Source organism: Nematolebias whitei, chromosome 13 (assembly GCF_014905685.2).
Source record: "Nematolebias whitei isolate Nwh7 chromosome 13, NemWhi1, whole genome shotgun sequence".
Taxonomy (NCBI): Eukaryota; Metazoa; Chordata; class Actinopteri; order Cyprinodontiformes; family Rivulidae; genus Nematolebias; species Nematolebias whitei.
In genome coordinates this window covers 27,595,331-27,613,907 of record NC_056510.1, presented here as the reverse complement: position 1 = coordinate 27,613,907, position 18,577 = coordinate 27,595,331, and the positions used below count along the sequence as shown (strand labels likewise).

Here is an 18,577-nt window from a genome sequence, read left to right as displayed (position 1 = left end):
TGACGCAGCACAGAAACGCGCGTCCGCTCCCCGAACGTTACGCGGAGTGGCAACGAGCGTGCGCTCTAGACAGATGGATGAACCGCCTTATCAGCAGGGGATACACGCTGCAGTTTGCAGCTCAACACCCACCCCCCACCACCCCCCACCACCCCGTTTGGAGGAATTTTAGAGACGATTCTGTCATCTCCAGAACAGATCTCGTTCCTCCACGCAGACGTTCAGGAACTTCTGGTGAAAAATGTAATTTCCAGGGTTCCAGAAGGAGAGGAAAGCACAGGGTTCTACTCTCACGTTACTTCCTGGTCCTAAAACGGACTGGATGGATGAGACCCATCTTAGATTTGTCAATTTTCAACAAATCGATCATGGAGAGACAATTTCACATGTTGACAACCAGACAATTGTTAGACAACATTCAGCAAAACAACTGGTTTACCTCTATCGATCTGAAAGACACCTACTTCCACATCCCGATCATTCCAAAGCACAGAAAGTTCCTGCGCTTCTCCTTTCAAGGGACCCAGTATCAATACAACAGACTTCCATTCGGGTATTCCCTCGCGCCATGCACGTTTTCAAAATATGTGGAGTCGGCTCTGCAGCTGCTACACAGAGCAGGGATGAGAATTCTGTTTTATCTGGATGATCTGTTGCTGCTGACCCATTACAGACAGGAGACAGCAGTGCAAACTCAGACGCTGAAATCTGGGCTTCACCATAAACTGGGAAAATAGTTCAGTTCTCCCGGCCCAGACGATCGTTTATTTGGGAGTGGAGCTAAACTCGGTCACTATGAGGGCTCGCTTATCTCAGATGAGAACCGAAGCTCTAAAGGACCAGCTCCGCCACGTGAAACCGGGCAGAGTTGTAACAGCCTTTTCTGTCATGAAGTTGTTAGGAGCGATGTCGTCAGCTCACACGGTGATCCCATTAGGCTTACTCCACATGCAACGTCTCTGTAGGATTTCTGTTTCTGTCTGCCACACTCTCTCTCTTTCACAGCAGCAGCAGTTTCCACAATCAACCACCACACACCTGCACCTGATTCTGAGGGACGATGCTGGAGGAGCTTAAAAGCCTCAGCCAGACACTCCTTCGACGCCGGAACATTACCAAGCCACTGTGACTTCCTAGCCTTGGACTCCACTCAGCCTTCTTAGGCCTTCGTGTATCGTGGATGCTCATTCACCGGGATCCGTGTCTCTTCAAGGAAGCCATGCTTGAAAACTACTACCAGGAAAAGGAACTTCTACTAAACTGATCCTCTCTCCAATGATCCTCGCCTCTCATCCAGGAACCTCTAGTAGAACCAAGGACTCTTCTTCCCTCATGGACTCTGCCACAACAAGGACTTGTTTTTCAGTAAGAGAAAGAATGACTATCTTTTCCTTTAAGAGGTTCAACTTTACAAATCCATTACTCACCATTGTCCTCTTCTCCCTCAACAGCCCCGCACCTGTAAATAAAGAGATTTTTTTTCGATAACTCTGTTTCTGTTTTCTGTCCGGTCTGCCACTTGGGGTCAAGACATACTACAAACATGACAGTCTCGAGAGGTGGTTCACTCATTTGCGTGTGGATCTGGTGAGGCAGAAGAGACGGTTGATCGCTGTGACCCCCTCTGTGAGAAGCGACCAGAGACAATGGGGAAACCCTCTTGCTCTGTCAGAGGGAGTTCCCATCAGCAGACATACGTCACACGTGTCAGTCTTCATAGACACGTCCCTGTCAGGTTGGGGAGGCACATGCATGTATGAAGCTGTGGGGGCGCTGTGGTCACCCCACTCAGCAGCTCATATAAATGTTTTGGAATGTCGCACGGTTTTGAATGTGATTCAACACTTTGCTCCTGTGCTGTGGAATCAACATGTTCTGATTCACACAGACAACAAGGTGACTGCAGCATACATAAACCGGCAGGGTGTGTGCACTCAGCCCAAATGTTACACATTACGAGACGGCTGCTGTGTTGGGCACACCAAATTCTGCTCTCCATCAGAGCAGTGTACATCCCCGGTGTTCTGAACATAGGGGCGGATGTGATGTCCAGGGTTGGTCCGCGTCACAGGGACTGGAACCTCCATCCAGAGCTGATGGCTCAGACATGGCAGAAATTTGGCAAAGCGGCCGTGGACCTGTTTGCAACATGAGAGAATGCTCAGTGTCAACTATGGTTCTCATTGAGCCCGCGAGACGAACCACTGCTAGGGGTGGACGTGTTTGCTCACAGCCCGTGGCCCAAAATGCTTCTTTACGCATTTTCCCCACTCCCTCTGATATCACGGTTTCTGAACCGAGTTCATGAGGAGGGACTGACAGCCCTCCTGGTGGCTCCCGAGTGCGTGAACGCCCCATGGTTCCCAGTTCTACAACGCCTGTTATTGGGGCGCCTATGGAAACTGCCGTTAAGGGAGGATGCTCTCCTTCAGGTGGGAGAAGAGATCAGGAGTTACCCAGAAATAGGCCAGCACATTTGGGTCTGGCCGCTGAGCAGATCCGCTTAGAGAGGATGGGTCTCTCCCAAGATGTAGTGCGCATAATCCAGGATTCACGTGCTACCTCCACCACAGCACTGTACACATCAAAGTGGGCAGATTTTCAGCGCTGGTGTACAGAGAAAGGTGTAGAGGTCACCTCATGTCCACTAGGTGGCGTGCTGTCCTTTCTACAGCAGCTGATGGACAGAAATCTGGCGTTCAACACGATTAAAACGTACGCTGCAGCCATCTCATCTAGTCACAAAGGTTTCGGGGACCGAACAGCTTTTAATCATCCGCTGATGAAGCTTTTTTTTAAAAGGTGTACAGAGACACAGGCCTGTTTCACGCCCACTTTCTCCACAGTGGGATTTAACGCTGGTTCTGTGAGCCCTGATCAAAGCTCCATTCAAGCCACTAGATCAGGTTCCGATTAAATTCCTGTCTCTTAAAACAGCCCTGCTGCTGGTTTTAACATCCACTAAGAGGGTGAGTGATTTAACTGCCCTCTCTGTCGCTCCGTCATGTCTCAGAATTCAGGCTGATGGCAGCTCAGCTGATCTGAGGCCTAATCCAGCGTTTATGCCTAAAAACATCACAAGCTCATTTAAATCAAGAGCGATATCGTTGGAGGGATTTTTCCCTCCTCCCCACAAATCAGAAGAAGAATCATCTTTCCATCTTCTCTGCCCTGTACGTGCGTTGACGTGTTACTTAGCATGCACGGCGGCATTGCGTCAGACTCAACATTTGTTTGTGCACTATAGAGATGCATCTGCAGGTCGCCGGTAATCCACCCAGCGCCTGTCACACTGGCTGTGTGAGGCCATTTCTGAAGCCTACAGAGCATCAGATTTAGAGCCTCCTGATAACCTCAGGGCACACTCGACCAGAGGTATCGAATCTTCGACTGCTTTGCAGGATATTTGCGCTGCGGTAAACACCCTGTTCATTTATTCGCTTTTATTTATGTGATGTGTCAGCTTGTTCCATGACACGTTCTGTCCTTAGTGCCTTAACAGAATGAATATTATTGTTGCATGGAGTCTCGTTTAAACTCACATCTGACTGCATGCATTACAGTGTGAGATGTTGTTATCAGTCACAGGTTATGACTGTTGTTCTTGTTCTTTGGTCACTAATCAGTTCATGACTATTGTCACCAATCAGTTAATTTGTTTAATAATCAGTTAATTTATTATTAATCTGTTCATATTGAAGAGCTGTGGATCTGCTCTGTTCATGGCCTTTTTCAGCCTCTCCTCTTTTCCATTGAAAACCTTTCCAGGGCGTACAAGCACTCGGAATGCATAAAATTATGCAGTGCGCGTCTGTGCATGGTGCGCGTAATTACGCAATGCGTGTTTACGCAATGCGTGTTCACGCACATGGAGACCTGAGTGACAAGATGTATTTTTGGGAAAACGGGCGCTTCATATGGTGTTCGAATGGACCCAGTGAGGCGGAGACTACATCTGCTTCGCCCTTAACCCACCAGCGACAGCCTTAAAGTGCGAAGCCTATACGAAATAGAACGCTGGTTACGTACTGTAACCCCAGATTCTATGAGTATAGCCCTTTAAGCGTCGGGCCTCACTGGCTCCTAAATGGCTGAAGAATAAAAGTTATTTGGGAGCCAATTACCCGCTCTTAACGTAATTTGTACGGACCGGGTGGGGCCCACACAACAGGTGGGCGTGGACTAATTTTTTCAGTGCGATGCTTTGCATGATGGGATAAAACCCACAAGCAACAACCTTTAAGGGCTACGCCTATACTTATATAATCTGGGGTTACAGTACGTAACCAACGATTTTTCCTCTCAAAGAGAATTGGTGCCCACTCAACAAGGTTATTTGCATAATAACTGCATATCTTATGAGCTTAACTCATAACTGATAATTTACAATATATATCCAGACCCAATCCCCCTACACTGTGGTCTGTTTGTTAAGAAGTCCAGGACCCAGCTGCATATGGAAGGACTTAGTTCTAGTGTGAGTAGTCTGTCCATCAAGGTCTGGTGAATCATGGTGTTGAAGGTAGATGTGAAGTCATCAACAATAAGATTAAGCCAGCAAAAATAAAAAAGATGTAATTAAAAGCATTGAAAATTAAACAGAAAAACAATGAGAATGAAATAGTAAATCAAATCTTACTGTGTTAAACGTCAGTGAATACAGATGTGTTTTTAGGAGAGATTTAAAAGCAGGAAGTGAAGTGGCCTGTCTAATGTTCAGGAGCAGATTGTTTCAGAGTTTAGGGCCAATGACTGAAAAAGCCCGATCTCCTCTGAGCTTCAACCTGGTGTAGTATGACAGGACAGCTTTCGCTGTGGACACTACTTAATTAATTATTCTTAAAGCTAGTTCAAGCACAAAGAATATTAATTGTTTAATTAACAACAGATTCTTTCTTGTTTTAGTTAAAATTCTGCCATGTGACCAAGATAATTTGAGAGTGGAGTGTATAATTAGTGACATGAGACGCCATTTATCTTTGACCCACCAGAATAAATGCGGCCATTTATTTAACAGAATCAAAATTTAACATCAAACATGTACACTCAATTTGCTGATCTGTTTCTGATTAATAAACTTAGCAAGTTCAAATAACAAGACAACAGAGGATTACTGATGGAGAATAATTCATCTCTGAAGGCATCTAGCTTGATTTACTGGCGAAGAGGTTTACAGAGAAGATAGATTTAGATTTAAAGAGGAGATTTAGATGGAGGAAGGAAAATGTGTTGACCCGGAATGGCACCCTTCTTTCGACCCCAGCTCAGCCCTCGGCACCCTCAGGGTGTGACGACTCTTTACCTTTGCAGAAGATAAATCAGCTCCGGTACAGAGGTCCATTTCACGCTCCCTTTTCAGCGTCTCCGGTCAGAGTGGCTGGTAATCGTCTGAAGTAGTGATGGTACTCCGTTCAACAGAATAAGCTTCCTTAGAAGTTGAGAGCATTTAATGCTCGGGGTGAGTTCACAGCGAGGCATACTGTGACTCCGCTGAAATGGAGGGACCCTTGGCACATGGTCCAATTCATCAGCTATTTAGTTCAGCTGTAAGACTCCAGCAAGACTGCAATCCCAGACAGAACTCCAAACAGACTTTCAGTAAGAACTGAAAGTTCCTGTACGACTCGCCGTAAGACTGAGTCTTCCAGTAAGACTGAGTCTCATCCTAGACTGAAAGTCCCAGGAAGACTTGTCAGCCTTAAAATTCCAGGAAGACTGAATAGTTCCAAGAAGTGTTGACTTTTAAAGGGTATCCACTTCCTGTCACTTGGTACTTCCTGATTGGTTAACACAACCAGCAGGGGTGGAGTTTTAGTGATGTCAGAGGGTTATTAAAAGTCAACAGACAGCAGAAATGTTTTTAAGAATGGTTAGTACAGACAGGAAAATATTTTGAAGAAGTGACAGAGTTTGCAGGTGCCAGTTTCTTATTTACTGTCTGAGAGTTTTAAAACAAGGCACTTCGTTCTCATAACTTGTTCTCTGACTTTTGACCGACATCAAATCCACTCCTCATTCAGACAGAAGACTAAATGCACACTTATTTCGTAAATAGACATTTAACTTGTATGATCTAAGTCTAATGAGGTTTAAAAATCATTAATACTGTTTCACAGTTTATTTAAATGAGTGGTTTACTTCAACATTAGAAATGGTATGAACTAAACACACTTTTGATTATCAAGATATTGTAACATAGTAATGATAATATAAAAAAGAAGTGTTCTTTCAATTGATTAATTCAGGATACAATTAAATAGTCTCTTGATGAGATCATTTGTATTTCTGGATTCAAATCAATGAAATAACAGTTCCTGTCCCCTGAAGGTCTTCAGAGACAGACTGATGTAGGAGGTCTAGTTCACTACACTGGTTTTTGGTACAACCAAAAGCAGATGGTCAGATGATCAGATGATCTTTGCGCCCGAGAAGGAACATATGGTTTAAGTAGGTCAGAGAGGTATGAGGGTGCAAGGCCAGTAATGCACTTAAAGATCAACAGGAGAATTTTAAAATCAGTTCTGACACGCACAGGGAGCCAGTGAAGGGAGGACAAAACTGGTGAAATATGCTCAAACTTGCAAGTTCCTTTTAAGAGCCGAGCTGCAGCATTTTGGACAAGCTGGAGACATGAAAGGGACATCTGACTGACCCCAACATAAAGCGTGTTAGTAGTCCAGCCGAGTTGTAACGAATGCATGGACTTTTTTTTCCAAGGTCAGATCTGGTTAACACGGACTTACGTTTATAGCTTAACCTTAACCTGAATAAGCTTTTTTGTGTGTGTGTGGAACAGAGTTAATCTGTTTATTAAACAAAGTCAGAGTCTAAAACCATCCCAAGATTCATAACAGACTGTTTAAGATAACGCTGAAGAGAGTCAAGATTTATCAGAGACCGCGGTAGAGCTAGAGCTAAACATAAGACTTCAGTTTTCTGATCATTAAAACTTAAAACAATTGAAGCCATCCATGCCATGTCATCAAGACATTTTAACATTGGACAAATTGTGCATGAACTGTTAGGTTTTAAGGGCAGATGAATCTGACAGTCATCATAACAATGAAATGAAAGCCAATGTTTCCTCAGGACAGACCCAATTGGAGCCAATAGAGTGAAAAAAAAGGGTGTCCAAGAATCAAGCCCTGTGGGACCCCACAGGAAAGAGGCACTGACACGGATACACTATTTCCAACCTTAACACAGAAATGTAATTTAGCTATGTATGGAACCATTAATGTTGCGTAGTGTGTTCTAACCGTGATATAAGGATACTGTGGTCAACAGTATCAAAGCGGAATACAGATTGTAGATAAAGATGCGTGGAATACAGATTTTGTGTCTAGTATGCAGGATTTAATAGCTAGAATGATTGAAAATGTAACTTTTATTCTCTGACAGCACTGTGCAATACATTAACCAATGTATTCTGTTAAAAATGGGACTAATAGGGTCAGACTGTAGATGAAAGCTTTTTAAAATATGTGGCAAGTTCATTATGAGATCCTCCGTTATGGTGGGAGTACTTTGACTTGATCGCAGGTGAAGAAGCGGAAACCATGACAGCCCAGCAGCGGGGAGGGAGGAGAGGAGAGGAGGGGAGGAGGGGAGGTTTTGACTCCTCCCCTCACTCTGCGTTCTGTTACGTCCTCCTGTGGAGCAGTAGCAGTGTGCTTCGTCTTTCACGGAGGGGATAACACACACCCGGAGAAAAGGCCCGTTCAGCCATGGCAGATAACGCCGGCTTGGAAAACCACCGCATTAAAAGCTTTAAAAATAAAGGACGCGATGTCGAGGTAAGCTAACATAAGAAAGCAAATGTAATGGTAATAAAATAAAAAGTTTAATGTTAAAAATTATTGCATCCGGGCCTCATTTGGTAGCCTAGCCTCGGTTGAAACTGCACTCCGAACGGGCAGCTAGCTAGTTAGCTAATGCAAGCTACTACATGCTACATGTTCACCATCACAGGTCCCACTGTTGATACAGTTAAATTAATCCTTTAAATTGGTGGCTGTGGTAGACTTTAGGTTAACAAAAGTTCCTTGCACAACTTCAATAGCAACTCTGGTTGGAACTGCAAGCTACATCACACTTGGGCCGCTGAAACTGTAAGAATTAAGGGCAAGCGATTTAGCTATCAGGCTGGTGTTGTACTGAAAAAAGCACCCCTGCCATCCAAAGCACTCCCCATCACGAGAACATTTCAAGGCACAGTTTTCGACAGTTGTTTACTAATAAATGAAGGACAAGGCCAACTTGACTAGCTGATTTGTGATTTTCACTACCTTTAAAGACGCATTTAAGTGTTTTGTACAAAGTGCTTTAAAACTCGAATATCCACACTCTTCACTTCTGAGTTTATGTAAGATCTCCAGATGGAAAACGAAATCGGACATGTCTTCAACTACAGGATAGTAGTCCAGCTGCATTTTTTTTTAAACAACATTTTTTGTTTTGTTTTTATTTGACATGTCATGAGAGATTCTACAACAGTTTAAGGTTTCCGGCCAGAATATGTTCTCTGGTATTTCATGATAGCTTCTAAACACTAAATCAACACATGTACACATTAATTGATTTGAAATAATGGCAAAACGGTATGCTCTTAATATCTTCTGTTAGTCACTTCTGACTTTAAAATGGAAATGCCTTGAAATGGGCTTTCCGCGACGGAGATACTTCTATAGCCGGGGTGCATTTTTCGGTACAACACCTACCTGCTAACGTTAACTAGCTGGTTGGCTGGACACCGGTCGTGAGCGAGGCTGGGCCTGCCCGGCTTTATTAATCGAAATATTTGGTGTTTTCCAGCCAACCGACTTTATTAAACGTTCATGCTAACATGTGAACGTCACATGTGACCACCATTATAATTAAAACGTTGGTTTTGGGTTTAGTTAAGAGACCGTCCACCTCCACCTTACCCACCACTCCTCGTTAGCGTGCTAACATGTGCAAGCTAACCGAGCTATGTTAGCTAAAGCACTAACAGCTTTGGCTGAATGATAAAGATGTGATGACCTTAAGATTATTTGCAGTTTCTCCTCAATGAAACGTTACATGTGGTCATTATTGGACAAGGTGAATTTACTCTGTTGTGTGAATATGTCACTGTTATGCTTTTATGTTTCACATTTCAGTGTTGGTCCTTCATAATTCAGCTGACAAGTCTTGTGATAATCTGTTCATCTTTCTGCATTCATTGACAAAATGACCAGAATACTAGAAGACTGTTAGTTTCAACAAACGATGATAAATGGTTTAAAGGCATCATTCTAGACCTGTTCAAATGTCTATAAAATTTAAGCAATGTACCACAGTGTATTCTTCTCTGCTGCTGGATTTGCCAACGCAAACATACTTGTGCTAAGTTGTTTTGATCTATTGGTAAATCCCAAGATAATCCCCAAACAAAGGTACCTGTATATCTGAAAATGGCCCTTCCAAATCCACTAGAAAGAGGTGACTGGAGTTTCACCATCAGTTTCCCAAATCAGACAATGATGCCTCTGTAGGTAGTTGTTTTGAAACTGGAAGTCTGTCGGACAAGCACATGGCTACTGTGACAGTCTCTGCCAAGTGCATTCCTGATGCTATTTCAGGCATCTTGGATGTCTGACCCAGTCCTTCTTAGAACCTCAGCATGAAATTGGGGTTTTGAAAATGGATGACTCAGACTGCAGCAAAGAGTGGGGAGGGGGGAGTTTAGTTTTGTTTATTTAGGTCAGCCCCATTTCTGACACTTTATTGAATTGAAAAGTTGTTTCTCATACTATGCACCCTGGACTCCAGTAACATTCCTTAACCTTTTAAAGTATATTACTAAGGGTATCTTTATTTTTTTTTATTCTTGTAATTCCATAATCCCATGTTCTTACCTTGGGAAAAAAAGACAAACTTTTTGGGTCAGTTTTTGTGTTGCCCCTGTAAACAAACATTCATATATTAAATGCACATTACACCCATTAATATTCTGGGTACAAACAAATTTGATCTGTAACACATTTTTAAAAAGTAAGCATTCAGACCTTTTTATAATGCTGTACTGTAGTTAGGCTTGATGTTTTGTTAAAGCAATTTATGTTTGGGTCGCTATAGCAGCATTAGCATTGTTTTTTCAGTGGTTGGGACTGGAGACACCTTTCTGCTCCATGGCCTCCTGAGTTATGACCCCCCCTGAGTTACGTAAGAGACTATTTAGGAAGGCAACATGAACCTCTTTAAACAGTCACAAGATCTTGGAACATCTCAACTTGTTGTGGATGAGCTGGAAACCCAGCAAATGCACAAATACAGCAATTAGTTAAATCGTTAAACCGTTTCTCATCTTTGATTGTTTTTTCCCCCTTTTTCTTTTGGCTGCTCCCTTCTTCAGGGGTCGCCACAACAAACTAAACTCGCACAAAAACTTGGCAGTTGTTTTTACCCCAGATGCCCTTCCTCACGCAACCACAGCCCACTGAGCTACCACAGCTCTCTGTGTGGAGCAGAGAGCTGCCATCTAGGGCGACCAGGGGAGCAGCAGGCCTTGCTCAAGGGCCCAGAGTGGGGCAAATGAGGGTGGAGGCAGGTGTGGGTGTTTCACCTTTTCCACCCACATTTTTTTTATGTTGTCGTTCTGGAAAGTTGAACCTTCCGATCACAGGCCCACCTTCTCTAATCTCTGTGCCACCACTCCCCACCATCACCTTGATCGTGTCTAGGTTATTATTATTATTATTTATTATTATTTATTATTATTATTATTATTATTATTATTATTTATTATTATTATTATTAATAACATCTCTTACCTTCCTTATTGGTAGTGATTGCTATCAACAGAATTAGGTTACAGGGGCCTAAACTAAACAGTCATTATTCATATATTTTTTTGGTTTTAAAATAATGTTACAATCCTCAAACAAAATGTTCTGTCAATAATGTAAACGTTATTTTTTTTATGTTCTACCTTACATTAGGTGCACACATGTTCATGTACAGTGCATGCTTTGCGACTGGTAAATATATAACAAACATGACCTTTTTCCTTGTTCCCTGTATTTTTTCTTGTTGCAGACTATGAGAAGACATCGAAATGAAGTGACAGTTGAGTTGAGAAAGGTAAGAAAAGATGCACATTACAACGCTCGTTAACAGACACATCAAGCCTCTGTCTGATGGCTGCCAACATGTACGTCTGACTCCAACATACTAACATCTTTTTGTTGATCAGTTTAGAGTAAACCATACCACCTGTGGAAATCTGTACAGCTGAAGTAACGTCACATGATTTAGGCTTGTATATCTGTAACCTAACGTCAGATGAAACTGGTTTTCTTGCTGTGTAAATGGATTTTCTTTGTCGGGTTAAAGGTTATTTGCTAGTTGTTGGCCATGTGCTCTTGGCTGGTGTTTTTTTTTTTTAATTTTTATATTTTTGACTAAATCCACTGTTGCTACTTTTTACGGAGACATTGTTGACAGACGGTATATACAGTTTGATACAAACAGGCATAAATTATTGCATTTGTTCTAATCACCACCAGTGATCCCTTCAGTGAAAGCTGGTTGCACTGGTGTTCAGCATTCCCATTGTCTTACAAAGTATTACAAATGATGCAACATAAATTTGCATTGTTTGATCCCCGCGGTCCTTTTCACTGCTTCAGAAGCAGCTGACATTAGGGATAATTTTAATGAAGTTTGATATCCTTTTGATGAAAATTTGTAAGAATATTGATACACATTTTTTTTGTGAAGATTTTCAATCATTTTTTTGTTGCTCCTTTTTTTACGACACTATGATAAAGACATGCCAACTGAAAATCATTAATGTTTTAAACACACTTTAATTAACCTTATTTTAATCATCTGTTGGGTCATTTGCATTTTTAAAACTGTTTCCTAAGAAATATTAGTTTTGTGTATTAATAGATGTTTTTAAATCATGTTTGGTAATTATGGTATAAAGTTTTAACTTTTTAGATAGATATGGGTTTATCATCAACATATTATTTGAGTTGGAGAGCTGAGTGTAGATTTTACATGTTAGAGCTGCATCATTTCCTGTGGCTCTTTTTAGGGACTTGAACAGTGCCTGAGGGGATATACAGTGTTACAGATGTACAGTGCCCCTAGCACTACAGTGTATAAATAAACTGAATTGAATTGATATTTATTGCTGATATATTAAAGAATTTTGGGAGGGAGCACAAACTCAGAGTAGAAGAAACGGTACTGTTGCTATAGACCTGAAAGAGTGCCAAGAATATATTTTAATAAGATCACATTTAGCAGATTGTAATTGTTTAGTTGTCGTTTTATGTTGGGGTGCAGCTATCAAATAATTTTAGTTTTCTAGTGTTTGTTGATTACTTCACTAATTATGTGAGTACTCACGTTATTACATTACTACATTAACATTACATCACTAAAGGTGTTTCCTGTATTTTTAAAGGCATCAAATCAAATTTACATTTCAAACTTTCCTTTACATATTGCCACAGTGAATGCACATTCTTTACTAGTATTAAACTACAAACAATCCCAATGATTTACATTAAATACTGAAACCATGTTGCTTCTGCTGGAGCTTGTGACAGAAACTAAATTAAGATGGTTACTTTAGGTTATTAATCAGTCTTGTCCTCATCATAAGTTGCAACATAACATTTTTTTATAAGTCAGTGATCAGTTAAAGATTATACACTTACTGAAGCTGAATGACCCATTCCTGCTGTTCACAGCCTTTAAATTGTCCACCTAAAGCTATAACCCGTCTTTTACGTATTTTCATCTGTATTTTAACATTTCATTCATTGAGCCTGCATCATTGCTAGCAAAGCAAATGCAAAAACTGCTCCTTCATACATTCACCTGTGTTTGTAATGAGAAATATAAAGGATGCAGGGTGGTGACAGATTTAGAAACAGGAGGACACGTCATGCAGTTTATGTTTGATTTCACACGTCAAATATGTTTGAATCAGGTCAAAAAGCAGCTGTACTTAAGCTAAAATAAATATCCCAGCTGCCAAAATTTGTGGAAATATTTTTATTTTGTAAAAAAAAGAAGCATTTTTTAATTTTTTTAAATTTTATTAAAATCTTATGCAGAATAAGTTGTGTTTCTGTGACAAGCAGACATTCTTAGTTCAGTCAGTAGACTGAGTAGCCTCTATTTCCACACAAACATGACAACAGCCTGTATGTTTTTTTAGGTCAGGATACATGGTCATACCTCCTTTTTAAACTAAAAGTAATTTTAATATTTTCTTTTATTATTATAATAAGCTACTACTATTGTTGAGATGGCCTGATTTAACTTTTTTGTTTTTATCTACCTGGATGATTGAGCTTAGAAACCTTTTTATTTTTTGCTATTGGAGCACACACACACACACACACACACACACACACACACACACACACACACGCACACACACACACACACACACACACACACACACACACATGCGCACTTAATACCATGGCCTCTCTCCTCTAAATGCACAAACAACTAACCAGAAGGAAACCTCTTCAAGATCACTGTTTAGCATCTTTTCAGCTCCATGAAGCTGGTTTTCCTCAAGTATAAAGACCAAGCAGCAAATATAGCAACTTTAAAATATCTGTTATACAGCAGATAGAGAGGAGGAAGAGCTTTCACTGTTTCATCACCATAATGAGGAATATACAGGCACAGTTGGGCTGTTTTTACAAAGTAGAAGTTGCAACAGACTTGCCTGAAGAAACTCTTCAGAGTGTGCAACAACCTGCCAGCTCACAAAGATGTGGGAGTCATACAAGCAAGCATACATGGCAAGATAAGGAATGTGATGGAAGTAATAATAAATAAAATCAGGGAAATTTTCATGACCTCATTATCAGATTAAGTTGTTAGCAAGACTGATATTGATCAAAATGGAAAACGTTTAACAAAACATTTGAATTCATGTTGTTTTATGTGATGATGTACCTTTTTTTGTTTGATTTATTTCAGGATTATTTTCTCTTTAAACAGGCTGTTTTGGGTTGTATTGTGTATAAATCGGTTACATGAAATAAAATATAAAACCATGGTGACGTGAAATTTCTTAAACATCTAAGCTGGATTAAAAATTTAGTTTTGCTTCGGCGTGAATTTAGCATCTGACGATGTGAAGTCCAGTCTCTTATTAATAAGCTAGCATTCCTTGAAGGGATGTATATTGCCTTCCACCTTGGATGCCAAAGTTTAAAAAACCATCTTGCATGACCTGTTATTGTTTGATATATGTGTTGGGCATGAGTCTCAGTTGCTGTTGCACCACATTTTAGCTCACTGTTAAATTGAGTAATAGGTATTTTTGTATTTGCGACTTTTGTACAAAAGTTGTTTCTACTTGGTCTCTGTAATAAGAAAAAGTATATGGGTGTTGGAAAGTGAGAGTGTCTTCTCGTTCTGAGGACATGAATCCATAAAACAGATCTGGATACATCCATTGTGAGCCTGATTGGAGCAAAATATAAAGCGTTTCAGTTTCAAGTGGAGGAAATTATCCTGTAGATGAACATTTTTTTAATTGGCAAACTTTATGCATGTTCATAAAAGGCTGAATTATCATTACTGTGCAAGTGTACGGGCTCAGCTACAGGTCTTAAACATCCCCTCCGTACTGAAGGGGCCCTGAGTGGAACACATTCCATATAGCTGGATCAGAGCAACTCGAAGCACTGGCTGATTAGTCATCAGTGACGCACATCAGCGTGATGCACAAGAATGTAGGGCAAGGGAATCTCCTCCTACCACTGACTGCCCTGCAGACAGATGGATGCTGACTGAATATGTGCCTGTCAGGGCTGCAGAGCTTGTTGGGGTTTAGAGACTCAGGGTTCAGCAAAGCTTGTTTTGTGTTTTACCCTGTAGGATATTTGATTACCTGCTGAGGTTTGACACAAGGCTGCACTAAAGACAAAGACGGCTGTTTTTCAGACAGACCTAGATTCAGTGTTTAAGAATTTATGAATGCGTTATTGGATTCTTTGATCTCCTTTCCTCTCTGATCTTCTGTGTTCTCTCCTTTTGTCAGAATAAACGAGACGAGCATTTACTGAAGAAGCGAAATGTCCCACAGGAGGAGAGTCTGGAGGACTCTGATGTGGACTCAGACTTCAAAGGAGTAAGTTGCGTGTGTGTGTGTGTGTGTGTGCTGTTGATGTGCTAAAGTGGGAGACAAGGCTATTTAGATGTCAGGTTAAACAGGTAAACAGTGCATTTGTTGATCTATTAACCATGTTGGTTTATTTTGACATAAAGAAAGCCACAGTTGTGGCGAGAAAAGTTAACTTTCCAGATGACCCGACTGAGAATTATTGGATTTGGTACCTGGAGGATTGAGCATGAACTTTGTTGAGAAGCAAATCATTCTGTATATAAAGCCTAAAAGACAACAATATATTGAAAGACGCATTATTGCTCAGGGAAGATGGCATAAAAAAACTTAATTCAGTGAACATTTTATTTTGATTTGCTGAAAGGGAATTGGTAAAAAAAAAAAAAATCTAGAGTTGTGATTTTTAAAGGGGCTTCATACCAGATTACTGCACAGGTTGTTATAGTGATTGTGTCTGTTTCAAAAAGAAAACAATGATGGACAGAAAAGCTTTTTTTGTTGTTTGAGTCAAACTGAACTACATCGAACACCAAGGCTTCCAATTCTAAAACCTCTGCCTTCTCCTGAATAGGGTGATGAATAGAGGAAAAGTCCTTGATGTTATTAAATTCAAGCAATCTATAGGCTTTATTGAGAATTTCTTTAACATTCACTATGTGAACAATGAATTATGGTGGGAGTGGAGTGGGGCTTAAATCCATCCTCTTTGGTGTGTGACAAATAATGTTCTGTTTTATCTTATTTTAATCCTACTGCTTTATTGTAGACGTAAACTTGTCAAATTCAGAGTTGTTGTAATTAAACATGTCCCTAGTTAAAGTTTATTCTATATAGGGATGGAGCCGATCCATTATCGGTATCGGCCTCCGATACCAGCATAATTTACCTATCAGATTTTTCAGATCCAACCTGCAAAGATTTTCGATCCATGATGCATGTCTGTGTCTGTTGAAACATCTCCTCGTGATTCCCTGCCAGCTGCTCTGCACGTTGGCTTCAAACTATGGAATGGATTTCCTGAACGGAGGCGTGTCTCATGAACCCAGAGTAATAAGACCCACCTCACATTCAGGAAATCCAGTTCATAGTTTGTAGCCAGCTAAAACGTGCAGTAGCACTGTGGCTAACATCTAACCAACAAGCTCCTCTTGCTCAATCTGAAGCAGGCAGCCCGACCCCGGCCTCGCTCAGTCTGCCTGTCTCAGAGGATGGGCAGACTGAGCACGGCTGACCGAAATCAGACCGCCTGCTTCAGATTGAACAAGAGGAGCGCACCGCTGAAGCCACGGAGCTCAAATGTTTACCGAGAAGTTGCTAAACTTCCTCGTAATTAATGACCAACCACTATCAGTTGTAGAAAACGAAGGATTTCACAGCTTGATACTTGCAGCCAAGATATAGTTTACCCTCCAGGAGATATTTATCAGTACAACAGTAGACAATCATAAAAAAAACATGATTTGAAAATAACAAGAAAATTATATTAAAAAAAAAAACAGCTACATTATAAATCATTGTAAAATACTGAAAACGAGAACGTTTTTTATGCCATGAACTTAGCAGATGTTTAAAGCCATTACATTTTTTAAAAAATTCATTAATTTAAAAGAAACAAAAACAAAACCATCAAAAAGAAAAAAAAACATTGAATGAAGACTACAGAAAGAAGAAAAAAAATCTTATCTGCCCCTTATTTAAAAAAATATAACTTTAAACAGTCACTTAAATTAATCACTTTAATATCCACTTTAAAGCTAAAAAACAAAAAACAAACTTGTTTTGTGTTAGCAGAATTTAATTCCAACTTTGAAACTTATTCAACATTAATAAAACTTACCTCATGTTGCCTTTTTGGACATGCATGCATATATTCGTACAAATTGTACTTGAGAGGAGATTATTACAGCTTCATATAAAATCAACGAGGATGATGATATCGGAAAGGTACCAGTATCGGCTGTTATCCAGATTTGGGGATCGGATTGAAAGTAAAAAAAAAAGTGGATCGGTGCATCCCTAATTCTATAGCAATGTTTTTACAATTCAGAGCCAGAACATGCACACGTTTTAACTGTTGATGGAAATCCAAAATATTGTGATAATTTCATCAACAGTAAGGTTAGGCTACTTTCCACCAGCTCAGTTTATTTATATTCACAGCCAAATGTCGATGGAGAAACTTTATCTTTATCTAAAGATTTTTTTTTAAACCTTAAAAATCTCCAATCATTTATCTAATCTGAATCAGAGACATTTATACCAGGACAAGCTGTTAATTTAGCAAACAGTACCCAAACTTTTAAATTCACTTAGTTTTTTAGTATTGTTTCACCTGGGTATTTTGATTTATTCATTGTCATAATTATGAGTCAATTTCACATCTGCTTTTGTTTAAAAATAATATCTAATCCACTAAGAACAAAAATCCACTAAGTTCATAGAAACTTAACGCTCGAGTCTGAGCTGCACTCTTGGTAATGTTTTTCAAACCATTTTTATGAGGGAGTTTTTAAAATGTTTAAATTTCTGTTGAGTCGCAGGGCCTCCTTCTCATATCAGAAGAATTCTGAACATGTACAACAAGTTTTCTTTAAATAGTCACACTCGTATCGTAGCAGGCATCTCAAACTCATCTCGATCCCCTCTCAATGCTGTTCCTGAGCACTAGAGCTGTATTTTTTATTCATGTCAATTCTTGATGAATTTTGGCCCAAATTTTGCAGAGATTTTGTGCAAATGTGTAATTCCAGGTGAAATGTTGCATCTTTCTGTTAGTGTGGTGTCTCAGACTGGTCTCCAACAGTCTCAACTCAAAATGTTGAATTGTTGCATGTTTAAATGCAGACTACATTAAGGTTCAGTGTAAATCTGAAAATTGTATTTTGTTTTATTAAAATTATAAAATATGACTTTCACCATGTGCAAACAGGTACATTTTTCACCAAAATGTACCCGTTTGTCCACAGCTTGGTCTTTTGCACGAGTATTTATAAAGAGTACAAATTAATTATTAATAGTCTGCAATTCTTATTTTGCAGCAAAATGTTACACTTGATGCAATCCTACAGGTAAAAATCTATTTTGTCTTTGCTTATTGTTCAATGTATGCATCTTATTTATGTAGTTCTCTAAATGCTAATTGTCTGTCGGCCAAATATTCAGTTTTCTTATATCGTGTGTGTTTGTCACTGCAGAATGCAACCAGCGATAACGCAGTTATACAACTCAGTGCTGTACAGGCAGCCAGGTTAGTAGACGTCACAACACAGCATGTTTTGACACCACCTGTTGTATACACAGTAAAGTTTTATTCTTTGTGTGTTTTGTCAGAAAATTACTCTCCAGTGACAGAAACCCTCCCATTGATGACTTGATAAAGTCTGGGATCCTGCCAATTTTAGTCAAATGTCTGGAAAGGGATGATAAGTAAGTCTGCTC

At 40.0% G+C, this 18,577-nt stretch overlaps 1 protein-coding gene across 1 annotated transcript in view; it reads left to right on the top strand.

Annotated features, from left to right (window-relative positions):
- Window positions 1-7,671: 7,671 nt before the first annotated feature.
- kpna3 (karyopherin alpha 3 (importin alpha 4)) overlaps window positions 7,672-18,577 on the top strand; it is a 19,282-nt gene continuing 8,376 nt past the window's right edge. Inside the window, exons 1-6 of the mRNA XM_037687045.1 lie at window positions 7,672-7,796; window positions 11,062-11,106; window positions 15,056-15,145; window positions 18,178-18,207; window positions 18,334-18,386; window positions 18,470-18,565. Coding sequence (XP_037542973.1) covers window positions 7,728-7,796; window positions 11,062-11,106; window positions 15,056-15,145; window positions 18,178-18,207; window positions 18,334-18,386; window positions 18,470-18,565 — 383 coding nt within the window. The 5' untranslated portion in view covers window positions 7,672-7,727. The remainder of the gene's footprint in view (window positions 7,797-11,061; window positions 11,107-15,055; window positions 15,146-18,177; window positions 18,208-18,333; window positions 18,387-18,469; window positions 18,566-18,577) is intronic.